Genomic DNA, 20,153 nt, shown 5'->3' on the forward strand with positions numbered 1-20,153 from the left:
AAGAGAAACTGATGGCCAAACACAACCCAAGAGAGGAAGCTGGGATGGAAGAAAATGAAAAAATGGGAAGCTCCATCATCAGGAAAATCGATTCTGCTTCAACATATGAAGCGCTGTCTTTCCCGAGAAAATGGGATGAATGTCATCGCGAAGAAGATCGGGGCGAGTGAATAGCAATGGGCCAATGAGAATAGTTTCACGCCTCTCCAAAGCCTCAGTTGCCCTCATTCGCTGGGAAAACAGCACCACATAAGCTTTGATCTTCCTTTTCAAAAAAAATCCCTTCTCGTGAAACACAAATGAAAGAATCAAATGAAAAAGTTGCTTTGGGGATTCTTGTTTTGTTGCAATTTTTGTTTTGAAGCAACTGTTTCGATTCATTTTCTTTGAATGAATGATTTGTTGTAATTATTTTTGTGTGTGTGAAACATACAAAAAGTGGAAGGAAAAATATTTCGGAATAAAAATGGAATATTATTCGTCGACACAAAAATATGTCTCTTTTTCTTCTTACTCAAACAGCAGAAAATATGTTGTTTTTTCTTTCTGATGTGCATTCCGAAATGCGAAAACTGCAACCCCAGGAAGAAAAAAATATCTGGAGCATGGCGCAGTTTTTCCGAGACGAAGCGTTTCAAAAGATTGTTTGGAACAAGAACATTTTTGATAATTATTTTCTTTTTGTTGATCAACAACCAATTGTCTTTCTATGAAAATGTTTTTGACTTTGATTCTCGCGAACTGTCTGTTTGCCAGTTGTCCCGCTCCGCAGCGCGATAACAAAAATCGGTCAAATGCATTTTCCGATGGCTGTCCCGAGGCAGCTGTTGATGCCGTTTTTGTTTCTGAAAAAGGAGACGATTCGAAGCAGAACTGTGGAAGTGAAGCAGATCCGTGCAAAACAATTGCGAAAGGGATTGAGCTGCTTGGGGAAGGCCCTGGAGATAAGTCCGTCAAAATTGTTGATTCCGCTGAAATTCCATACGGTTTTCAGTTTTTGAAAGATTTCAGCCTTGGGATAGCAGCAGCATCGAAGCAGGGCGCGGGCAAAACACTTGATTTTGAATTGGATGGCATTGTTGCGAAAGGGAAGTCCCACATGGTGAATGAGAAAACACTGACGCTGGAACATTTGATGTTTAATCTTATTCCATTCAAAACTGATAAGCTATCAAAGGAAGCAGAAGCCTCTTCCGCGGTGATTCTTTCTAGGGGCGTTGGCGGAGCCTTGACGATAAGGCATGTCGGAATATGTTTTCAAAAATGGACAGATGAATATGCGCCATTTTCGATATTGAGAATAACAGAAGGAAAATTGTCAATTGATGGATTTCATTGGGGTTACTTGGGGTATTACTATCTTTCTAGTGCGGCCATCCTGCACATATCCGAAGATGTTGCTGTTCAAAAATTGAAGAGTCTTCAAATGGACCATGCAAAGCTTGAAAAAGAATGTGCCCTGGAACTTCGGTCTTCGTTCACGCTGGAAGGAAGCCACTTTGGCTCTGTTGAGAGGGCAAATGCAGGGCCAGCGCTGCTCGAAGCGAAAAGTGGGGCAGACAAAAAAGTGGCGATTACTATATCTGAATGCAAGATATCTTCGATGCAATCGCAGAAATCAGAAAATGGTGGCTGCATCTATTTTGAGATGATGCACCCGGAGAGTGAACTGAACATTGTCGATACAATATTTGATTGGGGAAGGGCTGTTCGTGGGGGAGGGGCGATGATTGGTGCGATGAAAGGGAAAGTGAAGTTGGAAAATGTGGAGTTTCGCAGCTGTGAGGCAGCTGCCGATGGAGGAGGGCTGGTGATACGTGATCTGACGCAGATGGCAGGATTTGAATGCAGAAACGGCACATTTCGGGGATGCAAGGCAAAGACAGGCGGAGGGATGGCAATACATTTGGGAGAAGAGACAAGGCTGATCGACGAAATTTTGTTCAAAAACTGTTTCTTCAGTGACAACTCAGCAGGACAGTGCGGAAATGATCTTGCGCTGTGCAGTGAAGGAGACGTTGAAATGAGCCGAACGCCTTTTGATGCAGATTCCTTCAGCGTGACGAAAGACCATCGAGTTGGAGCGATAAAGAAAGATGGAGCAATTGTATTTTATGAGGACTGGCTGCGCTTTGACACACTGGATATCGATGTCGATGGAGAAAACGGAGAAGACAGCGCGGAATGCGGCAGAAGGGGGAAAATGGCTTGCAAGACGATGAAGCAGGCTCTGTTGAACTGCCTGGCAGGCAGAGCATTTACTGTGTATGCAGCAGAAGACGGCAACAAATACGACGCCGAGCCAATAATGATTGAAGAAAGGTCGGCCAAAGTTGCAAACAGAAAAGACAACGTGATCAGCATCACAACAGTGCTGGACGAAGCGAAGGCGCATCCGGGCGAGGGGCTGTTTAATGTGCGGCAAAATGCGAATTTTGGGCTGTACAGAGCAGATGTGCAAGTGGACACAACGAGACAGAGCGGGAGAGACAATGGCCTGTTTGTGTGTGATGGAGACAGGGCGTGTGCTGACATCTACCGAGTGAATATCTCGTGCACCGATTCTCAACAGATTCTAAACTGTGTGCTGATCGAATGCAAAATGGGAACTCTATACATGAACGAAGTCTTTATCTCTCATTTCACATCTTCTTTTGCGCTCGTCTTGGTGGAAGCTGGGGAATATGTTGATTTGATAAGATTGAGCATGGACACGGTCTCCACGATGAGTACAGCACAGTCAATTGTTACTATTTTGGCGGGGTGCAGGCAACTGAGCTTTAACGATGGAAAGTTTTCTAACTGCAGATCGACGGAACATCGACTGGGAGGAGTGCTGCATTTGGAGATTGGGAATGGGAATTATTACAGCTTTTACGGTGCTGAATTCAAAAATTGCTCGTGCAAAGGTGCGCAAATGACTTCAGATGGACAGGGGTTGATGCTGAACGAAGAGTCGAAAGGCGGAGCGATGTTTATTCGAGTTGGCGATGAAATCACAGGAGCAGTGAATTTGAGATTGAACGGGATGAGATTTAGTGAGTGCTGGGCAGACCGAGGAGAGCTTGTGTATCTTTCGTTTCCGAGCGGAAGGAAGCAGATAAAAGAGGAGTTGTTTGAATTTGAGATGGAAGAGATATATGGAAAAGCGAATCTGATGCTTTTGGAAGAAAGGAAAGGGGGAGAGGCGAATGTTGTTGATCTTCTGAGCGACGAAGCGAACAGACTGCCTTACCATTCTCAGAATATTTATGTTGGAGGAGCGAAGGCGAGCGACGACAAGGTCTGTGGAGCAAAAGAAAGACCGTGCGATCTGCTCAGCACCGCCATCGAGCATGGAATCCATGTTAAAGTTATGACGATGCATGTGATTGGAAGAGTTTTCGTAAACGAGCCGTTTTTGATTGACGAGTTTGTCACGCTGACTTCTGCATCTGTCCCTTCATCTGAGTGGGAACAGGGATCAGGCACAACTTGGAAGATGTTGTCAGGCGCAGAGAAGAATCGGGGCATCCTTCGAATTGGGGCGAATATGAAAGCGGAGGAGTCGACAGCTGTGTTTTATATGGACAATTGTTATCTGAAGTTTGAGCACATTGACATGGAGTATCCGGATGCGGTTGAGGGGGGATGCGCTGGATGTGATCTGTTCGAAAAGCTTCTTGAAAATAACAGATGTTGTCTTCAGGCCGTGGTACACCGGGTTGAAAGGAGAAAATGTGAAAGGGGGAGAAGGAAGAGCGCTTCCGTACAGGCTGATAGTGTTCGGGCATAGATGGGAAACATTCACGCAGCTGGTCATTTACGGGAGAAACGGAAACATCACAAGCAGCAAGCAGCACAAGGAATGGAAAGATGGGAAAGAAGGAGAGGAGAAGAGGAGCAGTGTTTTGAGATTGGAGGAGCCATTTGCAAGCAGGGATGGGATGAATGGAGTTGGAGAAGAGGAAAGCCAGCTGTGTTTGTGGGATTGTGGATTGGTTTGTCTGCAGGAAGAATCTTTTGTGGAGATGGAGGACAGCAGGTTTGTGGACATCGGCGAAGGAGCGATTTATGGAACGCAATCGTGTCTGAGCTTGAACAACTGCAGCTTTGTGAACAATCACCCGATTGGGAAGGATTGGGAGAAGTTTGCATCGCTGCGGAACAACATTCGATTTCTGGAAAAAGAGAGAGAGAAGCCGCTTTTCATCAACAGCCTGGCTGCTGGGAGCGATGGATTGGAGGGAAGGCCATTTGGGATGCTTGTGGAGGTGGAGGTGGGTGGGCGTGCGGCAGAAAATATGGACTCGTATTTCTTCAGTCCTGTTTTGAAGAATGCAACGATGATCAAAAAGGCGAAGGAGACAGCAGAGCAAGGAAAAGGCGGGAAAATCGAGTCAGACGAAGGAGCACGCGCTGTGATTCAGGGGTGCTATCTGTTTCCGTGTGGACTTACAGTCGAAGCATCGAAGAAAAGAGTGGGGGGAAGGAAGGAGTGGATTGAATGCCCTGTTTCTGAGTATGTGAACGAGACAGAGATGAGAGTGGAGATTCCATCATCGCTGCTGGATGGCGACGAGTACACATCGTTGGTTTGCCGGCTGAGATACCCGAGCGGAATATCCGAAGGAGAGAAAAGGAGCACAGAGTATATCACTCTGGCGAAGCAGAAGAAAGAAGATCCGAAGAAGCTGACAACAGCGCAGCTGGTGGCAGTCATTGTGTCTGTGAGTGTGTGCTCAGTTGCTGCAGTTGTGGGGGTTGTAATTGTTGCCTGTGTGGTGAGAAAGAGGAAGCGAAGGCAATACAAGCGGATTGCGGATGAGAAGAATTAGCAAGGAGCATTGGAAATGGGATTTATTGGTGGATCGTTCTGATTATTTCAACTTTTTTCTTTCTTTCTTTTTTTCTTTCTTTCATTCTTTGTTTTGAAATGTTTTTCCACTTGTTTGAAGAGTGGTGGAAAAAGATTAAAAAAATACTTTTTGATTTTAGATTTTTTTTTCAATGCAATTATTTTGATTTTTTAGAATAATTTCCATCAAGCGATAACTGTTGAGTGTGTTGTTTCTGTTTCAATTGTCTTTTCATTTATCTTTTTTATTTTCTCTCTCTTTTTTTTCCTTCTCTTGATTTTGAGATATTTCGAAAAAGAAAGGTTTGTTCGTGAAAGTTAGTTATTTCATGACTGTTATCGTTGTGGTTGTGGAAATTCTTCAGAGTGTTTGATATTTTTGTTCAGCATTTGATTTGTGCATCAGCCAGTATTTGTAATTATATTTATCTATTTCTGTTATTTGCTTTGTTCGATGAAATTTCTTGTGAGGCTCTTTTGCAAAAAAGAATTGGATTTATTGGCTTTTGACTTTGAGAAGTTGGGAGCGTTTCCAGCATGTTTTTGACATTTTTGTTGCAGATGAAAGAGAGCAACAATCTGTTTTTGAATTTTTTTATTCCCCTTTTCCTCAATTTCTCAATTGTTTTAATTTGTTTATTTGTTTGTTTGTGTTGTTTTGAGTGCTTTGTTTTTTGTTCATGTACTTCCAAAAAAAATTATTATTATCATTATTTTATTGGGTCATAAGTTTTTCTCAGCCTCAAGTTTTGTTATGTTGGGAAAAAAAATTATTTTTGAAGCTTTCAAATGCATTTTTTGATTTCAACAAATGGCTGAAACATAATAATGATAAAGAAATGGGCATTCCAAAAACAAAAAATTTTGCAGCATTTTGATGTTGATTTCTTCAAAAAGAGTTTTCAAATAAAAAACAAATTCGATTAAGAAAGCTTAATTTCAAAATCTCTGATTTTTCATATTCATGTTCAAATTCTTTTTCTTTCTTTTCTTCTATCTTTCTTCATTGGTTGTTGTTGTTGTTGAATTTCCTATGAAATATATCAATTTTTTTGAAAAGTTCCTTTTGTCAAATTTTCAGGTGAATATTTGATGAAAATATTCGGTTTTCATTTTCATCTGAAATTTTCACAAAAGGAACCTTTCAAAAAAAATTTAGACATCAAACAATCAATTGTGAAAAACGGAAAGATTGTTGAAAAATGTGAAAAAAGAGAAACGAGAAACGCAGTTGACAGAATCTCCCAGCATGATCATTGAAATCTAAGTTCTTGTTATGCTTTCTATTTGAAACTTTATTCATTACGAAAATACATTTTTTCTTGATTTAAATTACAGATTGCGCAAAAAATACCGGGCAAGATCGAATTCTCAATAACTGCAAGATAAATAATTCTGTTTCACTTTCCTCAAAATTCATCTCATCAACACTAACTCATTTGACATACAAATCTTTCAAAACAGCTTCATTTGTGCTCAGAGAAAATAATTATTATCAATATCCCAGAAAAACTCAAAAATCTGTTTCTGCGAGATTTCAATCATTAATTATTTCTGAGCTCAAATGAGGCTATTTCGAAAGATTTGAATATCAAATGAGTTTGTATTGATGAGATATATTTTGAGGAAAGTGAAACAGAATTATTTATCTTGCAGTTATTGAGAAATTGATCTTGTCTGGTATTTTTTGCACAACCTGTTCAATTTAATCCTGATATTATCACATCGAATATAGTTCATATCGATTATAGTCAAGTTTTTCCTGGACAGACATTTTTTCCATTTTTCCATTCATTTTCCATCGAAAAAAATTACAGGGCAAAATATATGTAGTCATAATTTGTTTTGTTGAGAGTTCATTTTTAATTGAAAAATCGGTTTTTTGATCAAATATTTCTATTTTTCGATTTTTCAAAAGTGCATTCAAATAAAACTTAATAATGTGCACAAATGATAAAAAAAGTTCAAGCAAGTGAAAAAAAAAACTGTTGTAGTGAATAATTTCCAAATATGGAAAAACTGACCCAGAAATAATTTATTATTAATAATTATTTATTTTTTTCTGTGAAAATTGACATTGCACATTATCACAATCGGATATTGTCACAAAAAGTTGTGAAAAAACTTATGTGATAAAGTCCGATCAAGACTGCATATGTGTGAGAATGAGAAAAAGGAGAAATTTTACTTATTTTCCTTTATTTCATTGTTTTTTAAAACAGTAATAGAATGCAATTCACATGATTGTCACATTGCTTTGAGAAGTTTTGTTAAATGTAACATAAGGGCTTTTTGCCAAAACTTGTTTTTGTGGATATTTTCTCAATTTAATGTTCTGCTTGCCTATTTTCGAAAAAAAAATGGTAATATTTTTTTAAAAATGGTTCATGCAATGAATTTCTCTTTTAAACATATCGAACTGATCGAATTTGTTCGGAAATATTCACTGCTGCTCTCAAGATCATTGTGAAAAATGAAAAAAGATTATAATCTTTCAAGTAATATTTTTCAACCAAAAAAACAAAATTTGCAATTATCATTGAATTGTGTAATTAAAGAAGTCGAATTCTTATTTAAAACTTTTATTTATTTCTAGATTTTATATTTTATATGAAGAATCTCTGAATAGTTTTTATTTTTTATTTCTTTGCAAATGAATAATGGTTTATTTGTAGGAAATATATCATATTATTGTGCAGATCAAAAATTAATGGTTTTTCTATTTATTCTATGTTTTTTATTTTGCAGCGTTCATTGTGCTTCAAATGAGAAAATTGTGGAAGCAATGACGGTGTTACCTCGTTATGGTTCACAAATCAACCCAAGGCTCTCTCCGTTTGTTCAGAGTTTTTCAAGTGGAAATTGTTCAAGTTTATTCATTTATGGAGGAACATGTGACAATGATGAAATGCTATCAGATGCTTATGTTGTCAATCTTTATCTTTCAAACATAAAACGTCAACAAATACAAATGAAGAGCAAAAAGCCGTTGGTGAAGGATTTTGCTCAATTTGGAATAAACAATTCATTTTTTATCTGGGGTGGATGGAAAGAATCTGGATTATCGAATTCTCTGTGGTCATTTGACATGAGCTCAAGCACTTGGAAGGAAGTGGATGAAGGAGAAACAATTCCAGAAGCGAGACATTCAATGGCATATGCTTCAAACGGGGACAAACTTTACATTTTTGGAGGAATCAGTGCTTCTGGATTTCTAAATGATGTTTGGGAATTCAATTCTCAAACGCGAAAATGGAGAGAATTGAAAATTTCATCAAGTGGAGAAGGTCCAAAACCATGTTGTTGGGCAGGAATGCTTGTTTTCAATGGATGTGCAGTTGTTTATGGAGGAGATACAGGAATCAGCACAGATTCAAAGCTCAGAATGTTCAGAACAAAAATCGATGACACTTATCCTGTTTGGGAAGAGGTGAAAATAACTGATAGATATGGAAATGACAGTAATGTACCAGAATCCAGATCCAATTATGGACATTCAACATTCGTTTCTTCTGATGGAGCATATTCATATATTTTTGGTGGTTGTCCTGTCAACAAAATAAGAAATGAATTCAATTCATTGCTAATTCTTGACTGCAGCCAAGTGACAAAAAGTGGGAGTGGAACATTAACAGCAAGATTCAAAACAATAAAACCCAAGGAAACAAACGAGACTGGAGAAAAAGATTTGTTTCGGGTTGATTGTGGATGTGCAACAGACAAAGATGGAAATCTGTTTATTTTTGGAGGAAGGACACAACAAGGGATCAATTCAGATCTAATTGTTGTTATGAAGGAAGATATGAAGTTTGATCAAACGGAAGAGGAAATGAATTCCAACGAATCAATCAAACGAAGAAGAGAATTCCGAAAGAAGATTCTCAATGACGAACATCAGGTTAAAAAAATCAGAAATAGTGAAATGAAAAAGATTTCAACAGTACCAAAAATTTCTAAAAATTCAAATGAATATGAACCTCCGTTTGTTTCTGTTCTCTCAGAAAGATACTTTGCACCTTCTCCTCGAATCAATCCAATTGTTGGCAAGTTTTTTGATCAATTCTTTATATATGGAGGACGAGATCCGGTCACTGGAGAAATTTTTAATGATTTCTTTGGATTTAACATGAAAGGTGATGAATGGAGTGAATTACCTGCAGACTCTTCTTCAGTAACTCGTCCTGCAAGAGAATTAGCTGCAATTTGTTTCAAAAATGGGAGATTACTGATATTTGGAGGTTTAGGACCAAATCCGCATACAGGAAAAACCGAACCTTCAAACGAGTTATGGGAATATGAGATAATGGATTCGTGGAGATTATTAGGGAAGGATTCACATGAACAACCGAAACCTGTTTTTGGAGCATCTGCAACATTATTCATGGATTATTTGATTGTTTTGGGTGGAAAATTATCTGATGGAACATTGAGCCAAGATCTATCAGTTTTCAATTTTGGAACTGGAACATGGAAGATTCACAGCGAAGGGGTAGAAGCGTTCAAGCCAGCTATTTTTGTAATGAATATGAATATTCCGAATTCTTCAAATGAAAATATCATGAATGAAAGTTCACTTAAAAGAGCAAAAAATTTGGCAAGCATCAATTCCAAAGGATATGGATCCCTTCCACATTATTCAGAAGCAGACATTGCAAACAAAACCCACATAATCAAACATGCCAGCACAAATGGGAGGCCCGTCCTGGTATCAGTTGGTGGCCAAACAGGAAAACAGCCGTTCATTTCATTTTCACTTTGGGATCCAAATGATGATTTCAAACTAATAAAAAACTCAACTCTCAATAGCAATTCAAAACGAAAGAATCGAATGAAATCGAACGAATTTTGGAGATATTCGGGAACCGATGAAGAACGCGAAGAAAATGACGAAGATTTAATCTTTCATCACATTGATGGTTTGGCATTACCAATGAGAAATAGAGTTCTCATGTTTGGAGGAAAAAAAGGAGAACTTGCAATGGATACATTCAAGATTATTGAATTTGACGAATTCGGAAAAGCAAAGGTAACAGAAGATGATGGTAGTGTTTTGGGAAAAGAATTTCATCTTGATATTGTTGAAGCAGGATGCACACTTGTTGAAAGAAGTGTTTTTTGCTTTGGTGGAAGACAAGTGAATAAAGATAGAACAATTATTCCTGGGGCAGTAGATAAATTTCGTTTTTTCAATCTCACAAACGCATTTCCTTGTGCTCTAGGATCAAAAGAAAATGAGAATCATGAATGTGTGGAATGCGATGATGGTGAATTCTGTGATGATAATGAAAAAATAGAATGCAAGAAATGCCCTCCAGGAACACATGATAGATATGGAGATGCTAAATATACAGGATGCAGTCCAGTTCCAAAAGGTCATTTTACGAATGAATCAAGATCAGAAAATTATAAGAATTGCTCAAATGGGTTTTCGTGTCCAATAGGTTCAGCGGCTGAGAACAAAGGTTATGAAAATAAAACCATTCTTTCTCAGCCATCTTCGTTGGAGCCATTCAAATTTGAATCATTAATAAAAATGTTAGCAATTGCCATACCAGTTTGCGTTGGTGTCTTGATCGCAATTTTGCTTCTTTGCTTCCCAACAAAAGCCCATTTATTTAAATTGGACAGATTCTCAGATAAATATGTTGATTCAATTGATCCTGTAACTCATTCCTCTGTCAAGTACATTCGAAAAACCACATTGGGAGGTTTATTATCAATTATTGGCATTTCACTTGTTTTTGGGTTTGTTCTTCACGTTTTCGTAAATTTCGCATTTTTCAACTTAAGTGAAACACAGTCTTATGTTGATTCTTTGACGGATTACACTTCAAAAGGAATTACTCAATTCGAAAATAAAAAAGTTTTTGTGGAGGTGACATTAATAGATTATTCGAGAAGTTGTGTCGAAGGGGCTAATTTTTCTGCTGAAATTAGCGGAAATTGCTCAGAAAAACTTGGAATTGGAAAAACCCTATATGATCCTTTCAGTGTGAAAATTCATTAATCTTCATATCAAAATTGTTTTAACTATTTTTTAATTATTGTTTATTTTCAGATTGGTACAGATCAAATGAAGAAATCGTCAACCATTTTTGTTCTCAAAAGCCTTCAGATAGGAAATATTATCCAGAAACACATATGTGCACAATAACATTTCAAGAGCAAGAAATGAGCAAACAACTCACGCAAGGTTCTCTGAATTATGTATCATTGCATTCAACAGAGAAAGGTGCATCTTGTCGTGCAATTAAAGTGTTTGCCCGTGTCGATACTGAAATTCCAGAACAAAAGAAATCAAAAAATAAGGAAAATCAAGCTTCATCACTTGAACAAGTTTATGTGAATGACTACGACAGTGCTCTTGGTGGGTCCGTTTCGACAAATGTTACAATTGAACTCCTCCATTCAGTCTTTTATAAAAGTGATGCTTTTAGATCATATAAACCAGCAAAGGGGCATCTTGTAAATAAAATGATATTTGAAATCGGTTCGACGGCTGATGAAAGAAATCTGACAGATTGTTCTGGATTCGGAATGAACATTTTCTTCAAATTTGGGAAATCTTCTTTAGTCACGGTTCATTCTGTCAAAGTGAGCTGTTTGACTCTTTTATCTTCCCTTGGAGGAACATTTGTATATTTGGGATATGTTGGAAACTTTTTGCCAATTATTGAAACTTTCTTGAATATCAACTGGCTATGTGGAAAGAAAGTGAAGAGAAAGCTTGATTGTGTTTTCCAGGATTCAATAAAAAAAAAAGAGAGAAAGTCAGTTAAAGAAAGATATATTGAAGAAATGGATTTAACATTAGAAGATTCTCTCACAAGAATTAGTGAATGACTATTCATTATTTCTTTGAGTAAACTGCACGTCGTCTTTATTATATTACCATTCAGTAAATTGACTCAATCATATATTATTTTTCATATTTCGTTCACATGAATAAATATGCCCAGGATTCAAAAACACTGAAAGAAGGGAACTTAAAAGTTTTCTTCAAAAATGAACATTTTCTTGACAAAAAGACTTTCAGTTTCCAAACCATCTTTCATCAACACTCCTTGATGTCAAAAATTTGTTTGCTTATCGCTTTAATTTTATTAAGGGCTTTCTTAATCAAAAACAACTGTCCTTTTATTGAAATTATGGAAATATTTATTGTGAAAATAAAAATTTTATGATCACAAAAAACTATAAACAGGTTTTTCAATTTTCGAATACTGACCATTTGCAATTGTTATGGTTCAAAACATAGAATTTCTGTATTTAACTGAAGTTTGAAAAAAAGCCCCATGAAAGATGTTATGTGAATAAAGAACTGTTCAATTTTGGTAAGAGTGGACTCAACCGACACCCAAAAAATGATATACATAATCATTTTTCCAACATATAAATGATTAATATTTTCTTAATTCTAATTTTTTTAAAAAAATAACTGTATTCAAATATTTAAAATCATCTCTTTCTTATCATTAATTTTCAAAAAAATATGAATATTCAATGGAAAACCCTAACTTTTTTATTTTTTCTTAACCCTAGCAAATAAAACGCGAAAACAATTAGTCATATAACACTAAAAAGTCTTCAATTCAGAGCTTGTTTAAGAAAAGAAATAACATAAATTTAAATATAAAGGGCATGATCAAAACTGGTTTCAATTGATTCCACTTTAACCTCAATTTATTCTTATTTGTTCAATTTGCTATTTCAATCACATGACGTTAATAGTGTCTCAACTTTTTTTCTTTATTAAAAAAAAAAAATGAATCCCTAAAGTTTCCTTTAGCCAAAAAATTCGAAATTATTTCCGAAAAAAAAAATGATTGTTCAATAAAAACAACCTTCTTCGTTTGGAAAATGTTCGAGAAAGACTTTTTTGGTACAAATTAAAAAGTTCCTTTATGAGAAAATCAAAATACAAATAATTATGTTGGAAAATAACAAAATATTTCATATTTTACGAAAAGTCGCACCCTTTGAGTGAAACATAAGTTTTTTCAAAAAAGTTCGAGTTGTAACCAATAAGTCTAACGATTTTCAAAAAAGACAAATTCTTTTGCACTAAGCCTTAAATGTCAATGGAAGTCATTAACTTATTGTGAAAGTTCCAGTCTATTGTGAGTTTATTTATAAATAGAATTAGGAATAAGGAATGAGTTTGTTTTCACGTATTTATCAATTTACATGATTCATCATAATACTTGTTTGTTTTCTTATTAAAAAGCAATGTTGAAAAAAAAATTTTTTTTTCAATTTTTATTTTTATTTCCTTAATTGTTTAATTAATTAATTGTTATTGTTATTATTTTGAAAATGTTCACGTGAAAAGAAAAAATGAAATCCACTCTATTCGTATTACAGATGTTTAGGCGATCATTCAAAACATCATAAATTATATTCAAATACAATCACTTCTGATGACATCTGAAATGAAAAACACAATTTTTATTTTCATTTTTGTTTCATCAGTTAATCATTATTATTGATGCTTTCCTGGTTTATTTCCACAGAAGTGAGACTTTTTGGAACATCAATAAAGAATAAAAATCATTTTTTAACTTTTTTTCTGATTTTAACAACAAATGATATAATTATACATGAATTATTTTTGATTCAGAATAAAAAATTTATCCCATCGTTTTATTTTTTGTTCCATTCATTGAGGAATGCATTTTTTTCGTGAAAGAAAAAAATAGTTCCGAAATAATATTTGAATTACACTGACAATCAAAAATAACTGATCCACTCACAAAAATTGAAAATATGAAGCAACAGTAATGAAAGAAAAAAAATCACATTCAATTATTATTATTATCAAACACGTTAATGCTTTGCAATAGAGATATTTTTTTTTTTCTCTTTTCAAAAACAATAAAAAAAGAACGGTTTTCCTGAAAATAGAAAAAATTATTTGTCAAAAATATGTGATCTGAATTTTCAAAAAAAAGTTAAATTTCTAAAATTAATGCCAATAACATAATAAAAATATATTAATAGTTGATTGATCCTCCTTCATTTAAAATAACTGTTTTAAGGCGTTTGTTCATCGAATGAACAAGTTTATTTATAATATCCATTTCAATTTCATTCCAGGCATCCAAAATTGATTGTTTCAGCTCATTCACATCTTTCTTTGGTTTTCCATCTTTGAAAACTATCCTAGATAAAATGCTCCACACATTTTCGATGATATTTAAATCTGGAGAATAAGGAGGCCATTCTACGCTGGTTATTGTAAAATCTTTGATAACATTTTGCACCTTTAAAGATCGATGAATTGGTGAATTATCGTGGATAAATCTCCAATAATTTTTGAATCGCTTGCGTGCATTAGGAATCAATGAAAATTTCAAAATACGACAATATTCCTCAGAATTCATTGTTTCACTGACAAAAACGATTGGTGATTTGAAATTAAAACCCACTGCAGCCCATATATTTATTTTTTCATGTTTATTCTGACTTTGATGATCGAAAATTTCCTCATTATCTTTTTCAATCCATTCCATTCTTGTATTATCTGGTCCAAATAAATTGAATTTTTTTTCATCTGCGAAGATCGTAAGTTCCCATAATTCATCGTCCCTTAAATGTTTTTCCGCAAATTCGTTTCTCTTCTCACAAGCATTCTTTGATAAATAAGGTTTGATTTTTCTCTTTGTATATTTTCTATTTATTAAGCGCAATAGTCGATGAGCAGTGGAATTGCTGCAATTCACGCTAAGATAATCGGTTAGATCTCTGGCTCTTCGAATTTGCATGCATTTTGATTCTTTTTTAGCTTTTCTCAACAGGGCAGGCGTAAGAATAAGTGGCCTTCCGAGTTTGCGTCTGACAAGCCGTTTTGATTGAATATGGTTTGTTTTCAAGTACTTTTTTGCAGTATTGACTGAAATATTCAATATACGAGCAATTTCGTTTCTTCCTTTTCCTTGATCGCGCAGTGTGTGAATTTTCTTTTGAATCGAGCCCTTTGTAATTCTTGTCATTTTGTTTTGTTTGTGTATTATTTCTTTTTTTGTATTAATACTTTTATCATTCGCAAATTAACCTTTTTTTCCGGATCACATTTTTTTGAAAATAATTTCCTGCAAAATATAAAAATAAACGATTTTTTATATTGATCAAGTCTTTTTTTATAAACAAAAACTGATAAATCTTAAATGTCATTTTGTTATTTACTGATCGATATATTTTCGCTTTTGACTTATGCTTTTGTTGTAAAAATAATAAAGAAACTTCATCAGGATCACATTATTCTGATGAGCAGTGTAAATGAAAAAACTCAATTATTACGAAAAGACAGTTTAATACCGAGAAAGATTGTTTTATATTGACATGGAAAAAATTATTCCGATTAAGATTTATTCATTCCCGAAATTTCATTGGCTTCTCGAAAAGAATGTTTCTTTCCGTAAAATATCTATTGCTTGTGCATCATCAAATATATATTCCCTAAATGTTTTTTTTTTCGAGCTGCAATCTTGTGTGCGCTTTAGGCAATGCAGATTTTTATTCAAAATTAATGATAAGTATGATTCACATCAAAAACCAATTCTCTTTTAAAATTAATTATAATTTTTAATATATTGATGCTTCAAATATTTTTTAAATTGTCAATTGATTACAAACTTTTGAGTTATCACCTAAACGAATATTAAATACCAAACATCAATTTTTTCAAAAGACAAATTAACTTTAAAATTCCAAGAGCAGAGCAAAAAATAAATTACTTGTTATTAACAAAATTCAAAATTTATATTGCGTCAGTGAAATAATCAAGTCCTTGTCCAAGCTCCCATACAGCAAGGCCAGCGTTTTCTTGAGAAACGGCTTGTGCTCTTAACCTCAAGCTCTTAAATTATTCATGATAATTGTCGAAATGTAAGCAAATTCAAAAAGTTGTTCAATGGTTCGTTACAGAAACAATATCAATTAAAAAATAAAATAAAATAAAATAAAAGTAAAAAAAAAAAAAAAAACGAAAAGATCACACCATGATTGAAGGATAATAAATCACTCTTTCTTTCCCCGCATCGTCCACAAATCTCAAAACGTGCTCTTTTGACTGCTCGTCCCACGTAAATCTCGTCTTGTACTTTCTGATAATGTCGATGTACTCTGAACCCAGGATCGCTCTTGTCTGCACGCCATTGATATACTCATACCCATAGAACGGCATCCCCACAAACAGAGAAGTCGGCTCAGCGGGGCGGATCTGGCCGAGATTCATCTGCTTCACCTGCGCCTCGTCCGGAACTGAGCGGAAGGACATGTAGTTCCCCATCTGCCAGTCAAGCGGCGCATTGGGTCCTGGACTGAGAAGGTTTATTGATTAATTATAATTAATTATGGATAATTATAACAATTATTATTATCATTATTGAGACAAGTATTCAAAAGAAAAAAGAAGCAATGCAATAAATAAATAAATAAATAAATAAATAAATAAATAAATAAATAAATAAATAAATAAATAAATAAATAAATAAATAAATAAATAAATAAATAAATAAATAAATAAATAAATAAATAAATAAATAAATAAATAAATAAATAAATAAATAAATAAATAAATAAATAAATAAATAAATAAATGTGAAAGAAAAACATACGCCTGACTTGAATAATCGTAAGTCATAAGGACCACTCCATCAATGTATGCTTCCTCAACAACTTTATTCCTTTTGCCTGCACTTTTCTGTTCACCTTTCTTTTTCTTTGAGCTGAAGCTCATTTCTTTCTTTTGCTTTTTGGACTTCGACTTCGTATTGGACTTATTCTTTTTCGATTTGCCTTCTCTCTTTTTGCCGTCTTCGTCATCATGCTGCTTGCTGCTGCTATCATTTTCAGCATCCTCCTCTTCCTCCTCTTCCTCATTTCCGTTTTCTTCTTCTTCTTCCTCCTCTTCCTCTTCCTCATCTTCTTCTTCACTTTCGCCATCTTCATTCGTTGCAGCTTCGTCAAAGCCAATTTCATCGCCTTCAATTTGGGGTGTCAGCGCCCTTTGAATGGAAAGCGGATGAAGGAATGGTATGTACTGCTCAAAAAGACTGTTGGGCTAATTTGTGAAGCAATATTAAACAAGCATAGCAAAAAAAAAATGTTGAAATCAACAAAAAATAAAATAAATAAATGAATAAATAATAGAAAGAATAAAAAGCTCTATTTCAACTTGACAAAAACAACAAAGCTTTATTTTATTTTATTTTATTTTTTTCCTTTTTAAATAATTCTTTTCAAGGCATACTGCAGCAGCAACAAAAACAAGCAACTCCCTTTTATGCATCTCAGTTCCAATCCATTTCCACATTTCAATCAGACGATAGACCATGGCACCTGCAAGACGCTGGGTTTCTGGCTTAGACGGATCCAATCCTTCAAAAGTTAACGAACCAAAGTCAAAAAATACTCCCTCAAAATGATGCTTGCTATTATTTTGTTTGGAATGAATAAAGAAGAGCCAGAGCAAACGAAAATAAAAATCAGTCGAATTAAATAACAATATAAATATATACAAATGCAAACCTGCATTCACGAATAATCATGGCTGTTAGTTCTTCTTGTTTTGTTGTATCGTTCAAAAAGCTTATGAAATCTTGCTTTGTCCAATGATCAAAATGAATACGAGGGAGGATCTTTGGAGGTTTTCTGCCAAATGCATCCTCATGTGATCTTATTGCTTTGATCCATTTTGTATCAACAGAATCTTGTCCATTCAGAGAAAGTGACTTCCCCAATCTTAAAAATTTTAATGCAAAATTTTGACAACAAAAAATTCAAATTGGGTAAATATAAAATTATAAGTCATACTTCACTTGATACCAAACTGGGACAAGATAATCGAATTTTCCATAGCTTCGAAGAGCAACTTCAAAACCTTTTTTATTCCAAGGAGTGACAAATCCCAAAGTTGGATTGCGGAAAAACTTTGGAGAGAATTTAATATACGTTTGACAGTTATCAAGGATTGATTTTGCGCTGATTGCAGTCGAGTTAAGAAGCCCTCTTTGAATTAAATCCAACTGCGTACTTGATTCAGGACCAATGGGTAATGGAGAATGCAATTTCGTCACTCTGCTTTTTCTAGCATCAACAAAAAATGTGTATGAGGGTCCATCTTTGTTCTGAGAAAATAATGCAATTATTTCCCCCAGAATTATTGCTCCAATAAGCCCCATTGAATTAAAAAATTATTTATATGTTTGATCAAATATATGATAAAAACGTTATTTTCATCCTTTAATATCCTTTGAAAGCAGAAAAGAAAAAGTTCAAAACTTAACAGGAAGGAAATGGATTGTGAAGTGGAGTTAGTTTGCGATTATTGTGACGTTTTGGAACGTTATCCTTCAATGTTTTCAGATAAGACGGAAATGCTTTTTGCGCGAGGCCTTGACGACACGGAACATCCGAAAGCATAATAACGCATTTGCCATCTTCCCTTGGATTCATTGAAAGAATAACCATGAGATCAGGAGGGAATCCAATACTTTTCAAATATTCTGATGAAAATGCCTATCAAAAGGGAGAGGGAGATTAATTGATCACATTTGCAAAATCATTTATTATTCAATAATGACACAACACATACTCTTGCAGCGGGAAGATTGCATGGAGAATCAATAAGGAAGTGGCATTGTGTTCCACTCTTTGTATCTGTTTCTGCGACTTCTACTGGCTTATAGATCTTTTGCTGTTGAGCTGGTGATTTGGATTTTAAAAATGACCTCATAACCGGGTATTTAAACTGATTCTGTCACAAAATGAATAAATAAGAGAAGTTTGACATTTTTATTTGAAAGTTGCTTTTTCAAACAAACTGCCGAAGGATAAATATTTTCGGGAATAATTAAGGAAATAAGAAGAAAAATATAAATAATCATTTTCAAAGTTTAGTTGATTTTTTTCAAATTGAAATTGATGATCATGATTTACAGTGTGTCAAAAAGAAATGAAAAGGGCAAAGCAGATCTTATTTGGTCATATCTATTTCTTCGAACTTATAAAGCAAAATGCATATGTCAATCAAAAAAGAGAGACGACAGAAATGGAAGAAAACTTTTAGGATGTCAAACAAAAGACTAAAAGAAATTCATAAGTTCAAAAACTTTGGAAGTCAAAAATGTCAAAATAAAACCAGCTTTTGAAAAACGAATTTCTGAATAATGATGAAATTTGACAATAAAAAGGAGAAAAGATCCTAAGGTGATGAAAGCCATATGACCAAATATAGAAGATAAATTATTTTTGTCAAAAAAATCTGCGACGATTAAGTCTCCTATTCGAAATGTAATTCGTTTTTCTACTTTGACATCATCATTTTAACAAATTCTGCATAGTCAATTTGACCATCTCCATTGAGATCTGAAAAAAATTTTCAAAACGAAAAAGAAATTTTAAATGAATGAAATTGCACAAAATAATGATTTCATACCAGCTTCTTTAATCATTTCTTCAAGTTCTTGTTGGGAAAGTTGCTCACCCAAACTTGCCATGACTGATTTCAACTCTTCAGCAGAAATAAATCCATTTCCATCTTTATCGAAAACTCTGAAGGCATCTTTAAGTTGCTCTTCAGTATCTGCATTGCTCAATTGTTTTGACATCATGACGAGAAATTCTGGAAAATCGATGGTTCCACTTCCGTCAGCATCGACATCAGCGATCATATCTTTAAGTTCTTGCTCAGTTGGAGTTTGTCCAAGTGATCTCATAACTAAAAAGATAGTCAATAATTACACAAATAAATGAAAACAAAAATACCTGTTCCAAGCTCTTGCGTTGTAATAAAGCCATCTCCATCTTTATCGAACAAAGAAAATGCCTCACGATAATCAGCAATTTGTTCCTCAGTTAATTCGTCGCTCTATTTTGACGAAACAATTAAATATAAAACAGACATAAAAAATATATAATTTATATATAATTAAAATACTCAGAATACATTGTATTATAAGTTTTCAAACCATGAAAGTTTTTACTAGAATGAGATCTCAAAGTATATATACGATGATCAAATTGATCAAAGTCCGTTTTCCCACTATTACTTGCTCGTGTTAATAGGATTTTCATAATTTTTTATTCTTTTTTGAAAACAGCATGAAAAATAAAGCTTTCTCCGCGAAAATGTTAAGAATATCTTCCGGATATATTTTCACATGGAAATTTCAAAAAAAATTATTAAAAAACACTTATTTAAAAACTGAAAATTCTTCAAACGCATATGCAGATTCACACATATATTAAGAAATTTGTCAACAGTTTAAAAATGAAAAATTTTATGATTACAAAATTTGATTAAAATCATCTT

At 34.2% G+C, this 20,153-nt stretch overlaps 5 protein-coding genes across 5 annotated transcripts; 2 read left to right on the plus strand and 3 right to left on the minus strand.

The window, feature by feature from the left end:
• Positions 1-709: 709 nt before the first annotated feature.
• MONOS_18140 (uncharacterized protein) lies at positions 710-4,817 on the plus strand (the record flags this gene model as incomplete). The annotated part of the gene is made up of 2 exons (XM_067871130.1): positions 710-3,648; positions 3,689-4,817. The coding sequence occupies 2 exons, from the start codon at positions 710-712 to the stop codon at positions 4,815-4,817; spliced, it is 4,068 nt and encodes a 1,355-aa protein (XP_067721208.1).
• A 2,991-nt stretch (positions 4,818-7,808) lies between these two features.
• On the plus strand, positions 7,809-11,680 carry MONOS_15340 (uncharacterized protein; the record flags this gene model as incomplete). Its single annotated transcript, XM_067868210.1, has 3 exons — positions 7,809-10,582; positions 10,628-10,827; positions 10,896-11,680. The coding sequence occupies 3 exons, from the start codon at positions 7,809-7,811 to the stop codon at positions 11,678-11,680; spliced, it is 3,759 nt and encodes a 1,252-aa protein (XP_067721209.1).
• A 3,720-nt stretch (positions 11,681-15,400) lies between these two features.
• MONOS_7026 (putative chitinase domain containing 1 precursor) lies at positions 15,401-18,039 on the minus strand. Its single transcript, XM_067877318.1, has 6 exons — positions 17,654-18,039; positions 17,369-17,581; positions 17,091-17,271; positions 16,456-16,901; positions 15,837-16,158; positions 15,401-15,695 (listed from the first exon to the last, which is right to left on the minus strand). The coding sequence occupies exons 1-6, from the start codon at positions 18,019-18,021 to the stop codon at positions 15,597-15,599; spliced, it is 1,629 nt and encodes a 542-aa protein (XP_067721210.1). The 5' UTR covers positions 18,022-18,039; the 3' UTR covers positions 15,401-15,596.
• An 82-nt stretch (positions 18,040-18,121) lies between these two features.
• MONOS_7025 (uncharacterized protein) lies at positions 18,122-18,575 on the minus strand (the record flags this gene model as incomplete). Its single annotated transcript, XM_067877317.1, has 2 exons — positions 18,122-18,358; positions 18,435-18,575. 2 exons carry the CDS (start codon positions 18,573-18,575, stop codon positions 18,122-18,124), a joined length of 378 nt encoding a protein of 125 aa, XP_067721211.1.
• A 156-nt stretch (positions 18,576-18,731) lies between these two features.
• MONOS_7024 (putative Calmodulin) lies at positions 18,732-19,843 on the minus strand. Its single transcript, XM_067877316.1, has 4 exons — positions 19,810-19,843; positions 19,607-19,709; positions 19,278-19,559; positions 18,732-19,207 (listed from the first exon to the last, which is right to left on the minus strand). Exons 1-4 carry the CDS (start codon positions 19,810-19,812, stop codon positions 19,146-19,148), a joined length of 450 nt encoding a protein of 149 aa, XP_067721212.1. The 5' UTR covers positions 19,813-19,843; the 3' UTR covers positions 18,732-19,145.
• Between the last annotated feature and the right edge of the window lie 310 nt (positions 19,844-20,153).

The sequence above is a fragment of the Monocercomonoides exilis genome, assembly GCF_001643675.1.
Source record: "Monocercomonoides exilis strain PA203 chromosome Unknown scaffold48-729018, whole genome shotgun sequence".
Lineage (NCBI taxonomy): Eukaryota > Preaxostyla > Oxymonadida > Polymastigidae > Monocercomonoides > Monocercomonoides exilis.